This window comes from Pelophylax lessonae, assembly GCF_965119305.1.
Source record: "Pelophylax lessonae genome assembly, chromosome: 2".
Classification (NCBI taxonomy): domain Eukaryota; kingdom Metazoa; phylum Chordata; class Amphibia; order Anura; family Ranidae; genus Pelophylax; species Pelophylax lessonae.
In genome coordinates, this window is record NC_138769.1 from 15,677,567 (window position 1) to 15,701,523 (window position 23,957).

A 23,957-nucleotide genomic window follows, 5' to 3' on the forward strand; every position below is an offset into this window, starting at 1 on the left:
ATTCCTGACCAGGCTATATTTTGCGATTCGGCACAGCGCTACTTTAACAGACAATTGCACGGTCGTGCGACGCTGTATCCAAACAAAATTGATGTCCTTTTTCTTTTTTCCCCCCCACAAACAGAGCTTTCTTTTGGTGGTATTTGATCACCTGTGCGATTTTTTTTTTTTTTTTTTTTTGCGCTATAAACAAAAAAAGAGCAACAATTTTGAAAAAAAATAACAATATTTTTCACATTCTTATATATGAAATTCTCAAAAAAAAAATGTAAAAATCAAAATTGTTTAACATTTTTGGCCAATTTGTTTTCTGCTACATATTTTTGGTAAAACAAAAATTGCAATAAGCATATATTGATTGGTTTGTGCAAAAGTTATTGCGTTTACTAACTACGGGAAAGATTTATGTCATTTTTATTGGGTTTTTTTTAACTAGTAATGGCGGCGATCTGCAATTTTTTTTTTTTTGCGGGACTGCGACATTGCGGCGGACAGATCGGACCCCTAACTGACATTTTTGACACTTTTGGGGGTACCAGTGACATTACTACAGTAAGCAGTGCTATAAATATGCACTGTCACTGTACTAATGACACTGGCAGGGAAGGGGTAGTGGGGGATCAAGGGGTTAAATGTAAGCCTAGGGGAGTTACATTTAACCCCTTGATCAGGGAAAGGGTTAACTGTATTGGTGATCAAGGGGTTAAGTGTGTCCCTAGGGGCGTGATTCTAACTGTCAGGGGGCGTAGCTTGTTAGATCATCACAGAGACATACGATCCTACATAGCAGGATCGCATAGCCTCTGTGATCACTTCAGGGAGAATGACAGTCAGCTGTGTTAACATCAGCCGTTTGTCCTCCTCTCTCTGCTGTGGGAGATCGCGAGTGGCCGGCGCCCATCGAAGCCGCCAGTCACACACACTGGCTCCCCAGCTGATGAGCGGGGGCGGGAACGTGCCGCCGGCGGCACATGCTCGCCCCCTAGAGTCTCCTGAGCGAGCGACGTTATATTACGTCGCTTTGCCCAGAAGCGGCTGCCTGCCGCAGTAAAACTGCAGTGGGCAGTCATTATTTGGTTAAATGCCTTTATAATCCTGTACATGTATTATCTTTCTTTAACATGGTCAAGAATAACACTTTTTAAAGCTGAGAGTGAAGAGAAAGTCTCCCTTTGGCCTCACATCCATGACATCCCTGAGGTGTGTGGTTTCAACCTTAGCCTTGACTCTGACCAGGCCAACGCGTTTCGCTCCGCCCCTCAGAGCTTAGTCACGGGGACACCTCAGGGATGTCATGGATGTGTGGGAAAAAGGGAGACTTTCTCGTCACTCTCAGCTTTAAAAAGTGTTAATCTTGACCATGTTAAAGAAAGATAAGTGTACAAGTCACAGGATTATAAAAGCATTTAAACGTTAATATTGATTGAGACTCTCGTGCACATCGCTGGATCAAGATGGGGCTCAGGTAGGTATTGAGGGGGCTGCTGCACACAGAAGGTTTTTTTTACTTTTAAAGCTTGAGCCTTTACAACCACTTTGTTCCTCCCAGGAGTTCAGCTTTGAATTTTTTGTGAGTAATGTACATTTTTGCATTTGAATATTTTTACTTTTTTTTTTTGGCTCTTGTTGCAAGAGCAACAAAAAAAGCTCACTGTTTACAGAGCTCAGTAGCTCAAGCTGAGATGGATACACACAACTGTGTAAGTCTCAGAGCAGTGACTCTTCCCTTATCTTATTATTCTGCCTAAGGATTCAGGCAGTCAAACCTGGCTTATAGACTTGTTTGAAAGGCACAATCACTATGCAACACTACTAAGCAGAAAGCGCAGTATGTACATATAAAATGATTAGCTGGCGAGCAGAGCGATGATGTACAGACTGGGTGGTGGTATATCCAGGCAGTGTAATGATCTTTCTCATTCTGTTCTTTACAGGAATGGCCGATAACAGGAGGAATATGGAACCTTGGAACTACAGCCTACCCAGAAATTATTGTTACAGGGTAAGAACGTTTTTTTTTTGGGGGGGATTTACACATAATTGGTTAATATTTTATTATACTCATAGCTGAGACTGTTTTCTGTCTCTAAACCAGCCTGTCTCAACCTTAAAGTAAAACTCCAAGAAAGAAGAGAAAAGATACCCCCAAATGGGACTTTAAAGTTTTGGTCATCAGATATCGGTATCGGCCGATATTTTCGGACATGTAAAAATTTTTTTTTTTCTAAAGGTACTCCTTGTGGAGGGATCTGGGGGTCTAAAAGACCCCAAACTCCTCCTCGGGAATGAAAAGCATTTAAAAAACGCCAAGTTTGGCTGTTTTGAATGCTGTCATTTTTTTTAATTCGGCGCCGAGTACCCGGAAGTGATGTCATGACATCACTTCCGGGTTTTTTACATGCGCACTTGCGGCAGGGATACCGGCTTTCACGGGGACACATCTTCATGCTACACCAGGTCTTCTCTTCGGCGGCGGCGGTGGAGGTAGGATGCCCGTGTCTCCCGGTGGGACGGGAGACCCGGGTGAGCCGTGGAAGGTGGCGGGAGGGGGGGGGGGACGTCCCACCCCGCTCCTTGTAATGACAGCCTCGCGGCTTCTCAGCCGCCTCAGTTGTCATTACAAGTCAGCCGACCATCGGCTATGGACGCCGGTAACGGGGTGATGCCTTTAGCTGCAGGTATCACACACAAGCACTTTCCCGAAATATCGGCAATATCGGTAACCTCAGGGGCCGATTCCGATATATCGGAGAAAGTGCATATCAGCCCCCAATATATTGGTGTTTCCGATAATCGGTCGATCTCTACTTTAAAGGCAAACTAAAGAGGTAATAGGGTAGTATAACAAAATATAGTAAAAAGTACAAAAACGCTTTATTATTATTATTATTATTATTATTATTATACAATCATAAAATATGACCATATGGTCAAAAATAAACTGCAAAGATAAAAACAAGAAGTATGACGACACCTAATGCTATAGGCACAGCACCTTCTTACTTAAAGATGCCGGAGCACCAGGTGAGGTGTAAGGCCAAATCCTTAAAAGTGTTCACAGGGCAGCAATAATGCTTTTATTTTTAAGACCAACCCCCATTATTTGGTCATGTTTCCCCCGTACCCCATGCCTCCCTAAATAAGAATTCCAGGTATGGTATATTTGGACCAATATACCTATGTACTGTATATAAAGTTTGCCTCCCCTTGGAGAATTGGTAATATACAGTATGGACCATTTTTAAAGAAAACATGAGTGAGCCGGCAAAACCCATCTCTTTTATTTCTTATGGGATTCATATTCTGTAACTGTAGGTGTGATAAAAGAATGGGACAGTCATAAAACAAAACATGGTAACAAGTAAGCCAACAAAATGCCCCTAACCCCCCCCCCCCATTTAAATGTCTGTACCCTCTTAGTTCCTAATGCTGTGTATTGCAACCTTTAGCATCAATGACAGCCTTTTGTAATAGTTGTCTATGAGGCCCCCAAATTCCTGCAGGTGGTATAGCTGCCCATGCTTCTTGGCAAGATGCCTCCAGGTCATGCAAAGTCTTTGGTCGTCTTGCATGAATGGCACGTTTGAGATTTCCCCAGTGCGGCTCAATGATACCAAGGTCAGGAGACTGTGATAACCACTGCAGAACCTTCACCTTTTTCTGCTGTAACCACTGGAGGGTCAACTTGGCCTCGTGCTTAGGGTCATTGTTGTGCTGGAAAGTCCAAGAGCGTCCCATGGGCTGCTTTCCTGCAGAAAATGTCTGCCAGTGATAACATGCTGTATTCATCTTGCCATCAATTTTCACAAAATTTCCAGTGCATTTAGAGCTCACACACCCCCAAAACATCAGTGAGCCACCGCCATGCTTCACAGTGAGGATGGTATTCTGGGTCACTATAGGCATTGTTGACCCCTCGCCAAAACGAACGCTTATGGTTGTGACCATAAAGCTTTATTTTGGTCTCATCACCCCAGATTACAATGTACCAGAAGCTGTGAGGTGTGTCAAGGTGTTGTCAGCCATATTAAAACCAAGCTTTTTTGTGACATAGGTGCAGCAAGGGCTTCTTTCTGGCAACTTGACCATGCAGCTCATTTTTGTTTAAGTGTCATCATGTTGTGCTCCTTGAAACAACCACCCTGTCTTTTTCCAGAGCAGCCTGTATTTCTCCTGAGGTTACCTGTTTTTTTTTCTTTGTATCCCATACGATTCTTCTGGGAGTTGTGGCTGCAATCTTTCTTGATCTGCCTGACCTTGGCTTGGTATCAAGAGATCCATGAATTTTCCACTTCTTAACCACTTTACCACCGGAGGATTTTGCTGTCTTACGTCAGGGCCACTTTTTGCGATTTGGCACTGTGCGACTTCAACTGACAATTGTGCGGTCGTGCGACGCCGTACCCAAACGAAATGTACATCCTTTTTTCCCTACAAACAGAGCTTTCTTTTGGTGGTATTTGATCACCTGTGCGATTTTTACTTTTTGCGCTATAAACAAAAAAAAAGCATCAATTTTGAAAAAATAACAATATTTTTCACATTTTTTTATATGAAATTCCAACCAAAAAAATGTAAAAATCAAAATTTTTTTACATTTTTGGCCAATTTGTTTTCTGCTACCTATGTTTGGTAAAAAAAAATCACAATAAGCGTATTTTGATTGGTTTGTGCAAAAGTTATTGCGTTTACTATCTAAGGGAAAGATTTCTGTCATTTTTGGTGTTTTTTTTTTTTTTTTTAACGAGTAATGGCGGCGATCTGCGATTTTTTTTTTTGTGGGACTACGACATTGCGGCGGACAGATCGGACCCCTGACTGACATTTTTGACAATAAAAAGACACACACTGACCTAGGCCACACAGCCGCCAGGACCCAGATGTGACTGTCCTTCATTTGCATCTTCCATCGGATCTACTGTGGGGACTGTCCTTTTACAACATGCATGCTGTTTCATTGGAATACCTGTTTTTAACATGTAAGTTACTATATTAAATTACACAGCTGTTCATCTACCTTTATGACTTGACGCCCTTGTTTCTTTTCTCTGTGACATTTTTGACACTTTTGGGGTTACCAGTGACATTACTGCAGTAATCAGTGCTATACATATGCACTGTTACTGTAAAAATGACACTGGCAGGGAAGGGGTTAATTTTATTGGAGAGGGAGGGGTTAATGTATGCCTGGTGCTTACTGACGTGTGGGGGGAGGGGACTGAGTGACACAGGGACAGATCGCAGGTTCAGCTATGCTGAACCCTGCAATCTGTCACTCCTTGTCACTTAGGAGATCCGCCCGCTTTGTTTACACAAGCGGGCGGATCTCCAGACTCGATTCCCCGACGATCGGGGAAGAGCAGCGGTGATCACCGCCTCTCCTCCCCTGGCCCGACTCCCGCTGTGACTGAACACAGCGGGAGCGAGCCTCCGCCGTGCACGCGTGTGCGCCGCCCACAAGGGGAGGAGTCCAGCGATGTAGGTCTACGTCGCTGGACGGGAACTAACCACTTTGCCGCAGTAGAGCTCTAGTGAGTGGTCGGCAAGTGGTTAAGAATTGATTGAACAGTACTGACTGGCAAATTCAAGGCTTGTGCGTGCAACGCGCACGCACAATAGGCGGAATTGTAGAATCATGTATATATACTGAATGGCCGCCCTGTAGCAGTATATCTGCTATGGGACAGTCGTAAACTGGTTAATGTGACAAATTATTCAGTAAAAAATGTACCTCTAGCATTTGATTCCTGAGCAGAGCACAGTAACTTGTGGCAGTGCCTAGGCACCTTCCAGGTGACTGTCAGGTGATTCATTCCCCACCTATTCCTGCTGCTGATCACTGGGCCAGTTTGTTGGAGTCATCGGAGGGAAGGTCTAGGAAGAGTAAGAAGCACTCACTGCTTCTCAGCCGCACACAGTGCTGTGTAACAAATTAAAAAAATTGGGCCAAGGCAAAAGCGCAGCTGCAGGATGCCTACTGTAAGCGATATTTCCTTCACAGCTGACCTGTTTCACATTGTACGAAGGAGAAGGTTATCTGAGTCTAGGTCTGCTTTCTGCACCGAGGTCATTCAAGGCAGCTGCCAACCTTACATGTACCCAACACAGCAAATAGAAAATCAGAAGAAACACATGTAAGACCTGGCTGCAATAGTTCAATACAAACGAAACAAAAAAAAAGTAAAAAAAAAAAAAATAGTCTTAATTTATATGCACAAGATTGTTTGTATGTGAGCCTGACTTTAACCACTTGACCTCTGGAAGATTTACCCCCCTTCATGACCAGTCCATTTTTTGCAATATGGTACTGCCTTACTTTAACCAGTTCTGGACCGGAAGGATTTGCCCCCTTAACCACTTGCCCACCGCTCACATGGAGCGTACTGCGGCAAAGTGGCACAATGCCGTCCAGCGATGTAGACCTACGTCGCTGGACTCCTCCCCCTGTAGGCGGCGCTCGCGCGCCGCCGGAGGCGCGCTCCCGCTGTTTTCATTCACAGCGGGAGTCGGGCCAGGGGAGGAGCGGCAGTGATCACAGCTGCTCTTCCCCGATCGTCGGGGAATTGAGTTTGGAGATCCGCCCGCCTGTGTAAACAGAGCGGGCGGATCTCCATAGTGACAGGGAGTGACAGATCGGACTGTTCAGCATAGCTGGACATCCGATCTGTCCATGACTCACTCAGTCACCTCCCCCCCCACACGTCAGTAAGCACCAGGCATACATTAACCCCTCCCTCTCCAATAAAATTAACCCCTTCACTGCCAGTGTCATTTTTACAGTAACAGTGCATATATATAGCACTGATTACTGCAGTAATGTCACTGGTACCCCCAAAAGTGTAAAAAATGTCAGTCAAGGGTCCGATCTGTCCACCGCAATGTCGCAGTCCCGCAAAAAAAATCGCAGATCACCGCCATTACGCGTTAAAAAAAAACCACCAAAAATGACAGAAATCTTTCCCTTTGTTAGTAAACGCAATAACTTTTGCACAAACCAATCAAAATACGCTTATTGCGATTTTTTTTTTACCAAAACATATGTAGCAGAAAACAAATTGGCCAAAAATTTAAAAAAAATTTGATTTTTACATTTTTTTGGGGGGGAATTTCATATAGAAAAATATGAAAAATATTGTTATTTTTTCAAAATAAACGCTCTTTTTTTGTTTATAGCGCAAAAAGTAAAAATCGCACAGGTGATCAAATACCACCAAAAGAAAGTGTTTGTGGGAAAAAAAGGACGTAAATTTCGTTTGGGTACGGTGTCACACGACCGCGCAAATGTCAGTTAAAGTCGCACAGCGCCGAATCGCAAAAAGTGGCCTGGACGGAAGACAGCAAAATCCTCCGGTGGTAAAGTGGTTAATGATGAGGCCATTTTTTTGTGATTCTGCGCTGCGTTACTTTAACAAAAAATTGCGCGGTCGTGCGACACTGTACCAAAATAAAATTGATGTCCTTTTTTCCCCACAAACAGAGCTTTCTTTTGGTGGTATTTGAGCACCTCTGCGATTTTTATTTTTTGCGCTATAAACAAAAAAAGAGCGTTGGTTTTGAAAAAACACAAATATTTTTCACTTTCTGCTATATAATATTCCCAATAAAAAAATAAAAAATCTAATTTTTTTTATCAGTTTAGTCCAATTTGTATTCTGCCACATATTTTTATTTATTTATTTTATTTCTTTCAGGTACTTTATTGGTACTGTCAATTTACGCAGCGCTTTACATATACATTGTACATTCACATCAGTCCCTGCCCTCAAGGAGCATACAATCTAAGGTCCCTAACTCACATATTTTTGGTAAGGACAATCCCAAAAAGCGTATAATAATTAAAAAGGGTTAAATGTGTGCATTCCCTCCTGTCAGAACAGAACTCTGCCTTGTCTCTTCCCGACAATTGGCAGGTGCTGGCAGACATCGAGTGACCGGCACCTGCAGATTGGCTTTTGCTGTGTATAATCACATCAGAAGCAGTCCTCCGGCAGCACGTGTGTGTGCGCCCCCTGCAGGCGGAAGTGCGGGATCAGGTATATATACGCAGCGCTGGGACAAGATCATCTGGAGCCCAGGGCAAAACTGCCAAACTGCGCCCTCCTCCACTCCAACCCCCACAAGTATGAGCATTATATGTCAGCAAAAATCCCCCCCCCTCTCAAAAAAAATATAATAATATCGAGCACTAATCTGCATGCTTACCCCCTAAGCATAAATTCACCCTCCTCCCAATACAAATACACCTCCCTGCTGAAATCCCCCCTCCTAGCACAAATATCTCCCCCCCCCCCCTAAATCCCTCCTCACAGCTCAAATCCCCTCTCTCTGCAAATCCCCCCACACACAAATTGACCCCACAAAAAAAAATCACTCCTTATAGCAAAAATCCACCCCTCTCCCTCCCCAGCACAAATTTCCCCCATCCACCCTCCTGGCAGACATAACCTCAATCATGCCACTAGAACAAATCCCCCCCCCCCCCAAAAAAAAAAAATACTCTCCTTGCACAAATAACCCCAATCATGTCTACTAGCACAAATCCCCTTCCCCTCCACCATATCACCTCTTCTAGCCCAAATACTCTTCCCCCATACCCCCTCCCAACCCAAATGCCCCCGAATTACAACTTATAACACCCCCCATATTTTCCCTCCTAGAACAATTCATACCCCCTGCCTCCCCACACATCCCCCCTCCCAACACAAATCCCCTCCCCCCTAATCCCCTTGTGGCGCCCCCCACCTCTCATGATACCACAGTGCCCAGGGCAGCCTCCCCTCCTGCCCACCCCTTGTCCCGGCCCTGTATATACGTGATACAGTGCATAGCTGCCACCCTGTAGCAGTAAAATTGGTATAGGGCGGTCAACAAGTGGTTAAACAGAGTTTGTATATTCTGTAGTGATGAGCCAAACACACCTTGGCTCAGTTCAGGGATGTTTGGCCAAACAAATCAAAACTTTGGATGCAAAAACTCCTTTAACCACTTAAGCCCCGTAGGATTTGGCTGCTGAAAGACCAGGGGGTATTTTGCAATTTGGCACTGCGTGAATTTAACGGACAATTGCGCGGTCCTGCGACGCTGTACCCAAACGAATTTGACGTCCTTTTTTCCCCACAAACAGAGCTTTCTTTTGGCGGTATTCGATCACCTGTGCGATTTTTTGATCACGCGCTATAAACAAAAAAAGAGCGTCAATTTTGCAAAAATAACAATATTTTTCACAATTTTTTATATGAAATTCCCCAAAAAAATGTAAAAATCTAAATTTTTTAACATTTTCGGCCAATTTGTTTTATGCTACATATGTTTGGTAAAAAAAAATCGCAAAAAGCGTATTTTGATTGGTTTGGGCAAAAGTTATCGCATTTACTAACAAAGGGAAAGATTTTTGTCATTTTTGTTGTTTTTTTTTTTAACGCGTAATGGCGGCGATCTGCGATTTTTTTTTTGCGGTACTGGGACATTGGGGCGGACAGATCGGACCCTTGACTGACATTTTTGACACTTTTGGGGTTACCAGTGACATTACTACAGTAATCAGTGCTATAAATATGCACTGTTACTGTAAAATTACACTGGCAGTGAAGGGGTTAACTTTATTTGAGAGGGAGGGGCTGTGTGTGTCCCTAGGGGCGTGATTCTAACTGTGATTGGCTGTGGCTTGAGCTGTAGGAACAATGATCAACGGTCCTACATAGTAGAACCGTATGATCACTGTTTCTACACAGGGGAGAATGACAGGCGGCTTGTTTACATTAGCCGCCTGCCTTTCTCCCTCTCCCCCGACGATCGCTGAGTGACCGGCGGACATCGGGTCCGCCGGTCACATGCGCGGGGGGGTCCGTGACCGCGCGGGAGCGTGCCGCCAGCGGCGCGCGCTCACTCCCCAGAGCCTCACAGGCTAGTGACGTACCGATGCGTCACTCTGCCTGTGAGGGGCTGACCGCCGCAGTATATGTACTTGCGGCGGTCGGCAAGCGGTTAAAACCAATGGGAGCTGAATCTGTCAAATCAGCTTTTTCCATTTTTAGGGCTACTAGCTAAGGGATTGAATAAAAAACAAAAAAACGGGGAGGGGGGGGGGTGGTTGCTGGGCACTGTCCCACCGAATTTAAAGTATAACTAAAGGCAACATTTTTTCTTTTTTCTTTTGGATAGAGCGGAGAGGGATTAGGACCCGTCAGTTGTTATTGATGTCTTTGTCCCCGTTAGGGAGATTCACCCTCTATATTTATCCTGTTTACCATTAGCATTGAAAGTGAAAGTAAAAGAAAATCCCACATTTTGGATTGTTCCCAAAAAAGTAATAGAGGGGAAATCTTCCAATGGGGACACTAATTGTGGTGGCCTGGGAGTCCTCAAGGAATTTCCTTAATTTGCAGGGATTTCTTCTCACTTCCTGTTTTGGCTATGGGACAGGAAGTGAAGGGAAATCTTCGCAATGGGATACAGATTGGGGAAAAAAAATCTGATACGGGTTATAACCCTCCCTTGCTCTATCCAAAATGCAAAAAAAAAAAAAAGTTTTGTCTGTAATTATACTTTATTTATGCTTAAAGCTGAAGTGCAGGAATTCAGCAACTTTGTAAAAAGTGAAGGCACTCTATGAGTTAGGTCCAATGAGGTGCATGACATCTCCTGGGCTTATCTCTATTTTGTATATCTGACAGGAACAGCTTCTGGAGCTCGCTGGACTCAGCCTCTTCAAGTGTAGAGTTGGTGCAGTTACTTTGCTGTCCCTCCCCTCCTCCTGCCAATCACAGAAGCCTTTGTATTGCGTGAACTCATTCACACAATACAAAGGCTTCTATGAATGGGCAGCAGAGGGGAGGGGCGGGCATAGCGGCTCTCTGTGCTTCTCTCCTTTCTCACAAACTCGAGTATGGAGTGCATCCTCCGGCAGAATCATAAACCTGTCAGATATAAATAATAGAGAGAAGTCCATGTGGCAGTCAGCAATTAGGACTTAAAGCGGAACTTCACCCAAAAGGGGAGGTTCCGCTTTTCCTCTTCCAATGGATGCTTTTTTTTTTTTATCTCTATTCTATTTCATGCTATACATGTAAAAAAAAAAAAAAAAAAAAACATGCTCCCTTTTCCCATTATAAATCATTACCAGACCCTTTGGATCTGGTATAGATTTTAGAATGGTCCCCATGAAAAAATAAAATACAATGGCGTTGGGTCCCCTTAACCACTTCTGGACCGGAAGGATTTGCCCCCTTAATGACCAGGCTATTTTTTGGGATTCGGCACTGCGTTACTTTAACAGAAAATTACGCGGTCGTGCGGCGCTGTACCTAATAAAAAATTGATGTCCTTTTTTCCCACAAATAGGTGATATTTTATCACCTCTGCGATTTTTATTTTTAGCGCTATAAACTAAAAAAAAAAGAGACAATTCTGGAAAAAAAAAACTATATTTTTTACTTTCTGCTATATAACATTCCCCAAAAAAAAAAAAAAATTAAAAATCTATTTTCCTGACAGACTCCATGGCAGCATACGTATCGGGTTTGGCCCCGCCTCCAAACCTACCCATAGGACCTCACTCCCATAAATCTTTGCTCCTGTTCAGCACACGTGTTCTTTTTTTGTCCTCCAAAGGATTACCTGATATCCTACCTGAAGATGGATTCCGGGTGATGGATGGCTCTACCAGTCGGGTATGGAGCTCTCCAATAAGCCCCAGCTGCTGCGGGGTATGGAGTAGGGGCGAAGATGTAGCAGCCTTGGCCAAAAAGCCCAGCTGCTGCGGGTGGCCGGTACCCTTGAAGAGATAAGTCCGGTGTGCATCCATCCCTGGTGGTCTGCGGTTCGTGAGTACACTCCATGGCAGCTATTTTATATGTTTATATTGCCTTGCTTATATATGTGTCTCTTACCTGGTCTTTCCTGCCTTCCCTGGTGGCTAGTGGTCCGGGGCCGGTCAGCGGTTCACTTCCTGACCGGCCGCCGGTGCGGTACGCTACTGCGCATGTGCGGCGCCTCGAGAACGAGGCTTGGCTCTCGCGCGTGCGCAGTAGGAGCTCGGCGCATGCGCAGTGAGTTGGCGTCGGTGGCGATCGCTGATGACGTCACCAGGCGCCATATTTAAACCCCAGAACTGTCAGCAGTGTTGTGTTTATACACACTGCTGATACTGGGTGTTCTATACTCCGCATCTGATCGGTTTTTGGACGCCTGCTGTTCGCTGCCGCTCTGCCTGCTAACCTCTGGTTCTTGGTGAGTACTGGCCCCAGTTTGGGAGCGCCCCCCCCCCCCCCTCCTCTTTTGCTGGTTTTCTGACATTGCTGTCCGGCTCATTCTTGTAGGTCAGCATCAGAATGGAAGCTACTTTGCCCTCCGGTGGTCAGCCCGCCCCTAACAGGTATTTGGGGCTTCTTGGTGGGGCTGTGGGTTATAGGGGGTGGGGGTAGGAACTCAAGTGTTCCTAGCTTCCTGTCTGTTTTTTCTGTTTTTTTCTCTTGTTCACAGCCCTCCTCGTTCAGAGACTAGGCACTCTTCTCAAAGAAGTGAAAGGCGCTCGAGCTCTCGCCACCGGCACTCTACAGGAAAGTCCCGTTCGGGCTCACATCATCAAAAATCATCTACTTCAGCCAGCCACGCACGGAAACCTGACAAAGCAGGTTGCAGAGGCTGTGGCGCTAGTGTCCCGGAGAGGAAGCTTTTCTGTGATAGATGTTTCTCCCAGGCTGCGGGAGAGAGGGATACTTCCGATCAGCGCATTGAGGCTTTGGTCAAGAGAGTGGTTAAGGACTCTTTGGCAGAGTTGGGTGTCAGTCGTTCTCAAGACACTGCAACGGCTTCCCCAAGCCCCTCCCCTGTAGCTCTACAGGTACAGGAAGATTTCGAGTCGGCCCACACAAGCCATCAGTCGATGCTCTTGTCAGGTAGCGACTCTGAAGATGAGGATCCCTGCTTGGGTTTTGAATATACCTTGGTGCCTTCCCTGGTTAAAGCGGTCAGAGAGACCTTAAATTGGGAAGAGTCAGCTGTTCCCCCTCCCAAGCAGAAGAAGTACTTTAAACAGCTCAATAAGGAGCGTGTTAATTTTCCCTTCCTGGGAGAGTTGGGTGAAATCATCTTGGAGGAGTGGAAAAAGGTGGAACGAAAGAATTCCTTAGTATCCAAGATGGCTAAACTTTACCCCTTCAAAGAGGATGATGTGAAACATCTTGAGTCTCCTCCCCTAGTTGACGCAGCAGTCATGAGACTGGTCAAGCACGTGACCCTTCCCTTAGAGGATACGGTCTCATTTAAAGACCCGTTGGACCGAAGGATGGACTCTGATTTGAAGAGAATCTACCTTACAGCAGGTATGGCCTGTAAACCAGTCCTGGCTTTAGCTGCTCTATCCAAAGCCATGGAGTCTTGGGCTGATGTGGTAGACGAATCGGTCAGATCGGTTTCGGAGGAGGTGACCAGAAGCGCTCCAATCCAGGAGCTTAGGCTGGGCGCGTCGTTCCTTGGGGAGGCTTCCATAGACTTGATCCGTCTATTGGCAAGAGTTATGCTGTCCTCGGTCACAGCTAAGAGAGCTCTTTGGCTCCGCCCTTGGGTGGCGGATCCGGCATCAAAGCAGGTTTGGTGCCGTATTCCCTTTGAGGGGTCCTCCCTTTTCGGGAATAAACTTGACGAGGCCATAACCCGGGCTACAGGCGGTAAGTCTGGGTTTCTTCCCCAGGATCGGCGCCAGTTCAACGTCAAGAAAGGACAGCCTACCAGAAAATTTGTGCCTGACCGGGCCAGGGAAGCTCGTTCTTATAGACCTGGTCGGGAGTTCAACCGGAACTGGAGATCCAGACAGTCTTCCAGGAAGACGACAAAGAACGTCTCCTCGGGGGACCGTGAGCCCACTAAGTCCTTTTGAAGGTGGGCCCGCTCAGACGTGTCGGGTGGGTGCGCGTCTACGCTCCTTCCGACATGTCTGGGCGGCTTCGATTCAGGACCCCTGGGCCGTCAGGACGGTGTCTTCAGGCCACAAGTGGGTCTTCAAGGAGAGGCCAGGCTCAAGGTTCCTGCCTACTGCCATACCATGCCTAGAAGAAAGGCGTCAGATTTTGTTTTCTTACGTCGAAGCTCTCATTGCTCAAGGGGCTGTCATCTCCGTTCCAGAGTCCGAGCGAGGCCAAGGAATATATTCTCCGCTCTTTCTGGTCCAAAAGAAGAACGGATCATGGAGACCAGTAATAGATTTGACCTTCTTGAACAAATTCATAAAAAAAGAAAGGTTCAAAATGGAGACCCTGTTGTCCATACAGCAGTCAGTCCAGCCGGCAGATTGGATGGTGTCCATCGACTTGAAAGACGCCTACTTTCATGTCCCTGTGGACGAAGATTTTCAAAGGTTTCTCCGGTTCGAAGTGGGAGGATTACATCTTCAATTTATCTGTCTCCCATTCGGGCTCTCAACATCTCCACGGACCTTTTCAAAAATCTTATTGGCCGTGGTAGCCCTACTGAGATTGAAAGGTATCCGTCTTCACCACTATTTGGACGATCTACTCCTGTTGTCCCAAGACAGAGACCAACTATTAGTTCATCTGGAGCAGGTCGTGTCCACTCTCCAGAAGTTTGGTTGGTTACTCAACAAGGAGAAGTGTCACCTGATTCCAACTCAGTCCCTGATCTACTTGGGCGCTCTGTTCGACACAGAGAAGGCGACTATCTCTCTTCCAGAGGAAAAGATAGGGACTCTTCGAGACAGGATTCGCTTTGCCCTCTCATCCTCTCATCTTCAGGCACGTCAATGCCTGAAGGTGATCGGGACTATGGTCGCAGTAGTCCCCATGGTGAAGTGGGCCCTGTGGAGGATGAGACCCTTTCAGAAGGGATTCCTTCAGCAATGGGATACGTGGCATCTGGATCAACGCATCTTCTTAACCCCTTCAATGAGAGCGAGTCTCCCCTGGTGGTTATGCAGAGACCACCTGCTGAACTGCCACTCTCTGAAGCCAGCTCCGTGGGTAGTGGTTACCTCGGACGCCAGCAACATAGGCTGGGGTGCCCACTGTCTGTCGGAGGTGACACAGGGCAGGTGGGAGTTTTCCACTCGAGGAATAGTATCCAACATACTAGAACTCCGAGCAGCATTCCAAGCTCTTCGAGCATTTGCTCACCTGACAAAAGACCAACCTGTCATGCTGCGCCTGGACAACACCTCAGCAGTGGCATACATCAGGAAACAAGGGGGAACACGCAGCTGGTCCCTATTGAGGGAAGTGGAGCCGATTATGTCCTGGGCACAGAAAAATCTCTCGAATCTTTCAGCGGTTTATGTTCCAGGAGTCCAGAATGTCAAAGCAGACTTCTTGTCCAGAGTGGATCTGGACAACAACGAGTGGTCCCTTCACAAGGAAACGTTCAACTGGATCCTAACATTGGGGCTTTCTCCAGAGGTAGACCTCTTCGCCTCCCCCTGCAATCACAAACTGCCGAAGTACTACTCAAGATTCAGAGATCCACAAGCATCAGGGATAGATGCACTCTCGGATCAGTGGAGATTCCACAGGGCATACGCCTTCCCACCAATTCCGATTGTGTTGCAGTTCCTTCGGAGACTCAGGTCGGAGCCAGTGGAGGTAGTGGCGGTGATTCCCTTCTGGCCGAACAGGCCATGGTTTCCCCTTCTGACGCTACTCAGTGTCCGAGACCCAATCCCGCTACCCTTCAGACCGGATCTGTTGTCCCAGGGGTCTGTACTCCATCCGTGCCCAGACTGTTTACATCTCAGGGTCTGGATGTTGAGAGGAGGAGGTTACAGGCTTTAGGCTGTCCAGAAACGGCAATCTCGACATTACTTAGTGCTAGAAGAAGCTCAACGAACAGGGTGTATCAGAGAATCTGGGAAAAATTTTCTGCACAACTGAATACAAGGCCTGATCCTCAATCTTCAATTAAGATCCAGGATGTATTGAGCTTTCTCCAATCAGGACTGGATTTGCCTCTATCAGTGAGTTCGCTCAGAGTCCAGGTTTCGGCTATTTCCGCTTTTACAGGGATCTCCTGGGCCACTCATGCCCTAATTCGTCAGTTCTTCCAAGGGGCAGTGAGAATCAGACCTCAGAGAAAACCCAGGTTTCCCAAGTGGGATCTGCCACTAGTTCTGGATTTCCTGGCGAGTCAGATTCAAGACATGTCTGATTCTTTGACCATAAGAGAGCTTACACTGATAACAGTGTTTCTGGTAGCTATAACCTCAGCAAAAAGAGTGTCGGAAATTGGGTCCTTTGGGACACAAGAGCCTTTCTTAACCTTTTTTCCTGACAGAGTGGTGCTCATCCCCATGCTGGATGCGAGACCAAAAAGGACCTCTGTCTTCCATGAAAACATAGAAACAGTATTACCAACCTTTAGACAGGAAGAGGAAGAATCTTCGGTTCATCCGCTGGATGTTGGAGAGTGTATTAAGAAATATTTAGATGCCACTTCCTCTTTCAGAAAATCAGAACATCTTTTTGTTACCTTCTATGGAAAAAACAAAGGTTCAAGAGCCTCGACGAGATCCATTTCCTCTTGGATCATCCAGACCATCCAGTGGGCTTATAGGGCTAAGGGCTTGACCCCTCCAGCAGTAGTTACAGCTCATTCGACGCGGAGCATCTCTACCTCCTGGGCAGTATCCAGACATGTGGCTCCTGAAGTCATTTGCAGAGCAGCGTCGTGGTCCTCTATTAACACTTTCTTATCCCATTACTGTGTTGAGCCAGCGGCTCTTTCTTCTGTGAATTTTGGTTTGCAAGTCCTGTCTGTTTGACAAAATGCATTAAAACTTTTCTGTTCAGCACCTGCCCACCCTGTGTGTACGGCGAGTTATTTCCCGATACGTATGCTGCCATGGAGTCTGTCAGGAAAACGGAAAATTTATATCAAATACTTACCGTAATTTTCCTTTCCTGATGGACTCCATGGCAGCAGGAGTTCCCTCCCGGATTTCTGTGGAGGATAGTTACAGAACACGTGTGCTGAACAGGAGCAAAGATTTATGGGAGTGAGGTCCTATGGGTAGGTTTGGAGGCGGGGCCAAACCCGATACGTATGCTGCCATGGAGTCCATCAGGAAAGGAAAATTACGGTAAGTATTTGATATAAATTTTCCGTTTTTTTTCATCCTTTTAGGCCAATTTGCATTCTGCTACATATTTTTGGTAAAAAAAAATTGCAATAAGTGTATATTGATTGGTTTGTGCAAAAGTTATTGCGTCTTCTAACTAGGGGAAAAATTTATGTCATTTTTATTTATTTTTTTACTAGTAATGGCAGCGATCTGTGATTTGTAGCGGGACTGCGACATTGCGGCGGACAGATCACTGACATTTTTGACACTTTTGGGGGGACCAGTGACATTACGACAGTAATCAGTGCTAAAAATATGCACTGTCACTGTACTAATGACATTGGCAGGGAAGGGGTTAACCCAGGGGCCCTCAAAGGGTTAATTGTGAGCCTAGGGGAGTGTTTTCGAAGTGTGGGGGGAGGGGCTTATGAAATGAACATGATCCTATATAAGAGGATCACAGGCGCTCTGTGATCATTTCAGAGAGAAATGTCGGCTGTGTTTACAACAGCTGACTGTCCTTCACTTTCAGCGGGGAGTGATTGCGGGTGCCTGACAGTAATCCCGGCTGACGGCCCCGTGCATCGGCATCCCCGCTGCCTAGTTGGGGGCAGGAGCGCGCCAGCGGCGCTCGCTTGCCCCCCCAGCACCAGGCGCGCCACCAATGTAGGGCTATGTCGGTTCGCGTAGGAGAGGCTGCCTGCCGCAGTAAATGTGTGGGGGGCGGTCTTAAAGCAGTTAAAGTTCATGTGCGTGTAAAGGCAGGTGTCCCAATACTTTTGCCAATATCATGTACAGTATCTCACAAAAGTAAGTACACCCCTCACATTTTTTGTTAATAAACTTGTGAAATTGTGAAATGACTTGTGAAATGACCACAGACACCTGTGATCCTATATAGGAGGATCACAGCGCTCTGTGATAATTTCAGAGAGAACAATAGTCGGCTGTGTTTACAACAGTTGACCAGTGTTTTTTCGCTCAGCGGGGAGCAATCGTGGGTGCCCGGCGGCAGTGGGTGGATCGGCATCCCCGCTGCCTAGTGGGGATGGGAACGTGCCGCCAGCGGTGCGTGCTTGCCCCAGTAGTGCTCCCGCGCCATACAGGTACAGCGATTTGCAAAGCCGAGCCAGCCTGCCGCAGTATATTAAAAATTCATATCAGATCGTTAATCAGAGCAGGCAGCCTGGAAAATCAGGAAACGGGGGTCAGCCACAGTGACCCCCCCCACTGAATCATACCAGGCCACATGCTCTCAGCATGGTGGGGAGCTCCCATGCTAATGAGTGCAAGGACCTCTTGCCCACAGCCCTGGCCTGGTGGTTGTGGGGGGGAGGGGGGGCTCTTATCAGAATCTGGAAGCTTTAAGATAAGGGAGCCAGTATCCCACCCCCTTCCCCCCCTACATGAGTGAGTAAGTCCTGACTCCCTTATTTATTAGGGGAAAAAAATCCAGCATCAATCACAAAGAACGTCACCTGCTGATCGAGGTTGTTATCATGGTGTGATTAAGTTCTGAGCCTTAGCGTTGTATAAGAGAACACATTCCCGGCATCTCTTTAGATGTGCGTGCTCCACCCTGCTTGCCACTGGGTTGTGCAGAATTTAGCTGCGCAGTCACACAATGTAGCCAAAGTACCTCTGCACCACACTGTCCGATATTGTGATGGAGATTAGGTTCACCGCGTGACAAAGCTTTTAATCCAAGCCTTATATTAAAAAAAAAACACATCCCAAGTATCCCTTTAGATATGCATGCTGCTCCCTTCTGGCCACTGGGTAGTGCATACCGTAGCTGTGAACGAGGAGAGAAGCACATCAGCCCTCTGCTTCTCCTTTCATTGTCCAGTCACAGGGTGGGGAGGAGACCTGTAAGGCTGGGTTCACACATATGCGAATAGGATTCACTGCATCCAATTCGCATGACAGGCAAGTGTGACCGGCTCTCATTGGAGCCTGTTCACACATGTCCAGGGCGGCCACGGTCCAGATTGAAAAAGGGTCCAATGTATGTTTGGGTCCGGTTCAGGTGCGAATTCAGGCAAAAATTCTGACCTGAATCACACCTAAACTGGTGAACAAACACACCGGACTCCAGGCACCAACTCCCGGCCGGACATATGTGAACCCAGCCTTAGTGAAAAGTCAAACTGTTGCAGAGAAAGATCAGGTCCCTTTCTCCTGCCAGGCAAGGCTACACTGTGCGGCAGAGCTGTCTAAATCTCAGGATTCAATAGACAGAAAAACAATTAATTTATATTTCCTATAACAGCTCTCATATATGTATTCCATCTGTGTATCCAGCTTCTTGCCTGGAGTTCAGTTTTAATGAATAATAACCTTCTTATACCCTAACCTGTGTCTTCCTGGAGCTGAGTGTGGTCGGGGTGGGAAATCACTGTCAGGTTGGAGGAGAAACAAAATTAACGTTCGACTGACTTGTGAAACCCTTTGCAGTATTTCTGTATATTGTCCTTTTATCAGTAAGACCATACGAGCCAGCGCTAATCCTGAGGGTTTACCATTGTTCTCATTCTCTTCCTAGGCATGCCGATGGATCGGTCAAATTCTGGGATGCATCTGCAAGTAAGTTATGTTTCTCTTCTCTTATATAAAAAAAAAATATATATATATGTCTAAATATACTGTGTATGTGTATATATATATTATGTTTTATTTCAGGTACTTATGTAGCGCTGTCTATTTACGCAGTGCTTTACATATATTTTGCACATTCACATCAGTCCCTACCCTCAAGCAGCTAACAATCTAAGGTCCCTAACACACATTCACACATAGTAGGGCCAATTTAGACACGATCCAATTAACCTACCAGCATGTTTTTGGAGGGTGGGAGGAAACCCATGCAGGCACAGGGAGAACATGCAAACTTCAGGCAGGTAGTGTCGTGGTTGGGATTTGAACCAGCGACCCTTTTGCTGCTAGGTGAAAGCGCTAACTATATATATATATATATATATATATATATATATATATATATATATATATATATATATATATTGTATATATAAAACTGTATGTATATATATCTACATCTATATATATATATATATATATATATATATATATATATATGTCTAGATAGATAGTGTATATATATATATATATATATATATATATATATATATATATATCTATAGAGAGAGAGAGATATATATAGATATATATATAAATTTATAGGTTTTTTTCTCGAATAGGTGCACTTCTGAGTCACCTAACTGACATTTTTGACACTTTTGGGTGGACTAGTAACATTACTACAGTAATCAGTGTTAAAAATATGCACTGTTACTGTAATAACGACACTGGCAGGGAAGGGGTTAACTTAGGGGTGATCAAAGGGTTAAGTGTGAGCCTAGGGGGTGTTTTTTTAACTGTGAGGGGAGGGGCTTATGAAATGAACACAGAGACCTGTGATCCTATATAAGAGGATCACAGGTGCTCTGTGATCATTTCAGAGAGAAGAACGGTCGGCTGTGTTTACAACAAATGACCGTTCTTCTCTCTCAGAGAGGATCGATCGCGGGTGCCCGACGGCAATCCTGGCTGCCGGCCCTGTGCATCGGCATCCCCGCTGCCTAGTTGGGGGCAGGAGCGTGCCACCGGCGGCGCACGCTAGCCCCCCAGCACCAGGCGCACCACCGACATACGGCTATGGCGGTTCGCGCAGGAGAGGCAGTCTGCTGCAGTAAATGTGCGGTGGAAGTCTTAAAGCAGTTAAAGTTCATGTGCGTGTAAAAGCAGGTGTCCCAATACTTTTGCCAATATCATGTACAGTATCTCACAAAAGTAAGTACACCCCTCACATTTTTTGTTAATATTTTATTCTATCTTTTCATGTGATGACACTGAAGAAATGACACTTTGCTACAATGTAAAGTAGTGAGTGCACAGCTTGTATAACAGTGTAAATTTGCTGTCCCCTCAAAATAACTCAACACACAGCCATTAATGCCTAAACCGCTGGCAACAAAAGTAAGTACACCCCTCACATTTTTTGTAAATATTTTATTCTATCTTTTCATGTGACAACACTGAAGAAATGACACTTTGCTACAATGTAAAGTAGTGAGTGTACAGCTTGCATAACAGTGTAAATTTGCTGTCCCCAAAAATGTGAGGGGTGTACTCACTTTTGTGAGATACTGTACATATTATTATTATTATTATTTCAGGTTCTTATATAGCGCTGTCAATATACGCAGCACTTTACATATACAGTGGGTACGGAAAGTATTCAGACCCCCTTAAATTTCTCACTCTTTGTTATATTGCAGCCATTTGCTAAAATCATTTAGGTTCATTCTTCTTCCTCATGAATGTACACATAGCACCCCATACTGACAGAAAAACACAGAATTGTTGACATTGTTGCAGATTTATTAAAAAAGAAAAACTGAAATATCACATGGTCCTAAGTATTCAGACCCTTTGCTCAGTATTTAGTAGAAGACCCCTTTTGATCTAATACAGCCAGGAGTCTTTTTGGGAAAGATGCAACAAGTCTTTCACACCTGGATTTGGGGATCCTCTGCCATTCCTCCTTGCAGATCCTCTCCAGTTCTGTCAGGTTGGATGGTAAACGTTGGTGGACAGCCATTTTTAGGTCTCTCCAGAGATGCTCAATTGGGTTTAAGTCAGGGCTCTGGCTGGGCCATTCAAGAACAGTCACAGAGTTGTTGTGAAGCCACTCCTTCGTTATTTTAGCTGTGTGCTTAGGGTCATTGTCTTGTTGGAAGGTAAACCTTCGGCCCAGTCTGAGGTCCAGAGCACTCTGGAGAAGGTTTTTGTCCAGGATATCCCTGTACTTGGCCGCATTCATCTTTCCCTCGATTGCAACCAGCCGTCCTGTCCCTGCAGCTGAAAAACACCCCCACAGCATGATGCTGCCACCACCATGCTTCACTGTTGGGACTGTATTGGACAGGTGATGAGCAGTGCCTGGTTTTCTCCACACATACCGCTTAGAATTAAGGCCAAAAAGTTCTATTTTGGTCTCATCAGACCAGAGAATCTTATTTCTCACCATCTTGGAGTCCTTCAGGTGTTTTTTAGCAAACTCCATGCGGGCTTTCATGTGTCTTACACTGAGGAGAGGCTTCCGTCGGGCCACTCTGCCATAAAGCCCCGACTGGTGGAGGGCTGCAGTGATTGTTGACTTTCTACAACTTTCTCCCATCTCCTGACTGCATCTCTGGAGCTCAGCCACAGTGATCTTTGGGTTCTTCTTTACCTCTCTCACCAAGGCTCTTCTCCCCCGATAGCTCAGTTTGGCCGGACGGCCAGCTCTAGGAAGGGTTCTGGTCGTCCCAAACGTCTTCCATTTGAGGATTATGGAGGCCACTGTGCTCTTAGGAACCTTAAGTGCAGCAGAAATCTTTTTGTAACCTTGGCCAGATCTGTGCCTTGCCACAATTCTGTCTCTGAGCTCTTCAGGCAGTTCCTTTGACCTCATGATTCTCATTTGCTCTGACATGCATTGTGATCTGGAAGGTCTTATAGAGACAGGTGTGTGGCTTTCCTAATCAAGTCCAATCAGTATAATCAAACACAGCTGGACTCAAATGAAGGTGTAGAACCATCTCAAGGATGATCAGAAGAAATGGAAAGCACCTGAGTTAAATATATGAGTGTCACAGCAAAGGGTCTGAATACTTAGGACCATGTGATATTTCAGTTTTTCTTTTTTAATAAATCTGCAACAATGTCAACAATTCTGTGTTTTTCTGTCAGTATGGGGAGCTATGTGTACATTCATGAGGAAGAAGAATGAACTTAAATGATTTTAGCAAATGGCTGCAATATAACAAAGAGTGAAAAATTTAAGGGGGTCTGAATACTTTCCGTACCCACTGTACATTGCACATTCACATCATCTGTTAAACAAGATACACGTATATACAGAGTTTACACTCTCGCACTGGGTATAAGGATCATGACTATCAAAATTAAACCCCTCAATATATCGCTGCAAAAGTTTGACTGCACTAAAAATATCGCTACCAATATATTAATAGAAACACGGCGGATTTACATATAACAATTTGACCAATTAAATAAAATTAAAACCAATTAAAATTTACATTTCCGTTGGTTTTTAATTACTCTTGATGTCTGTCTGTTTCTAACCGGTGGTGATATTTTTAGACATTTGAAGTGCTGGAGTCGTGAATGGAGGTTTTTCTGTGTGTCTCTTTCCTGCCTAATGATGTGACTATGGCTCTTCTGCACTGACGTCTCTGTTAAGAATCACCATACACTTCATAATTAGGGTGACATTACTGGCATAGCCATCCTCGTACACAACAGCGCCCATCTCCGCAGTGGTACAGTTGAGATGTAATTCATTTAGACATATCATATCTTTATTATCCAATAACATCTGGGCCAGATAAGAATGGTGGAATGCAGCGGAATGGTTCTGAGCGAGCAGCAGTTATTCCCTCGGTTAGGTTACAACGTGTCCTGGAGATGTTGACTCACTTTGTTGGTCAATTGAAGCACAGCTGCATGCAGCAGCAAAAAATAAATAAAAAATCACTTCCACACAATGAGCCCTCTGCTGATCCGCAGCGCCAGAAATAGCCCAGCCAGAGGTGACAGAGCTTGACTTCCTGTCCGGCTCGTACTCTTCACCCCGAGCACTCAATATGCATCGCTTACTTCATTGTCCGAGGGAATTCAATCTCCACGCTTCGCTGGATCTTTTATTTCCTAGTCTTGCCGCAATCAGAGAAGGAAATTGATAAACTGAGATAACAAGTTTTAAGGTGGTGTTGAATGCACTGATTCGTTTCTGCTGTCTCATGGGCACTGCTGTGTAATAATCCATGTACACCCAAGGACAGGAATACTAGGTATACACAACAGCAGG

The 23,957-nt window shown here is 45.5% G+C and overlaps 1 protein-coding gene across 8 annotated transcripts in view; it reads left to right on the forward strand.

Annotated features, from left to right (window-relative positions):
- Nucleotides 1-23,957, forward strand: part of STXBP5L (syntaxin binding protein 5L) — a 504,619-nt gene that overhangs the window by 332,904 nt on the left and 147,758 nt on the right. For all 8 annotated transcript variants that reach the window (XM_082247637.1, XM_082247640.1, XM_082247638.1 and 5 more), the window contains exons 13-14: nucleotides 1,935-2,002; nucleotides 19,608-19,648. In XM_082247637.1, the coding sequence (XP_082103763.1) occupies nucleotides 1,935-2,002; nucleotides 19,608-19,648 (109 nt within the window). The remainder of the gene's footprint in view (nucleotides 1-1,934; nucleotides 2,003-19,607; nucleotides 19,649-23,957) is intronic.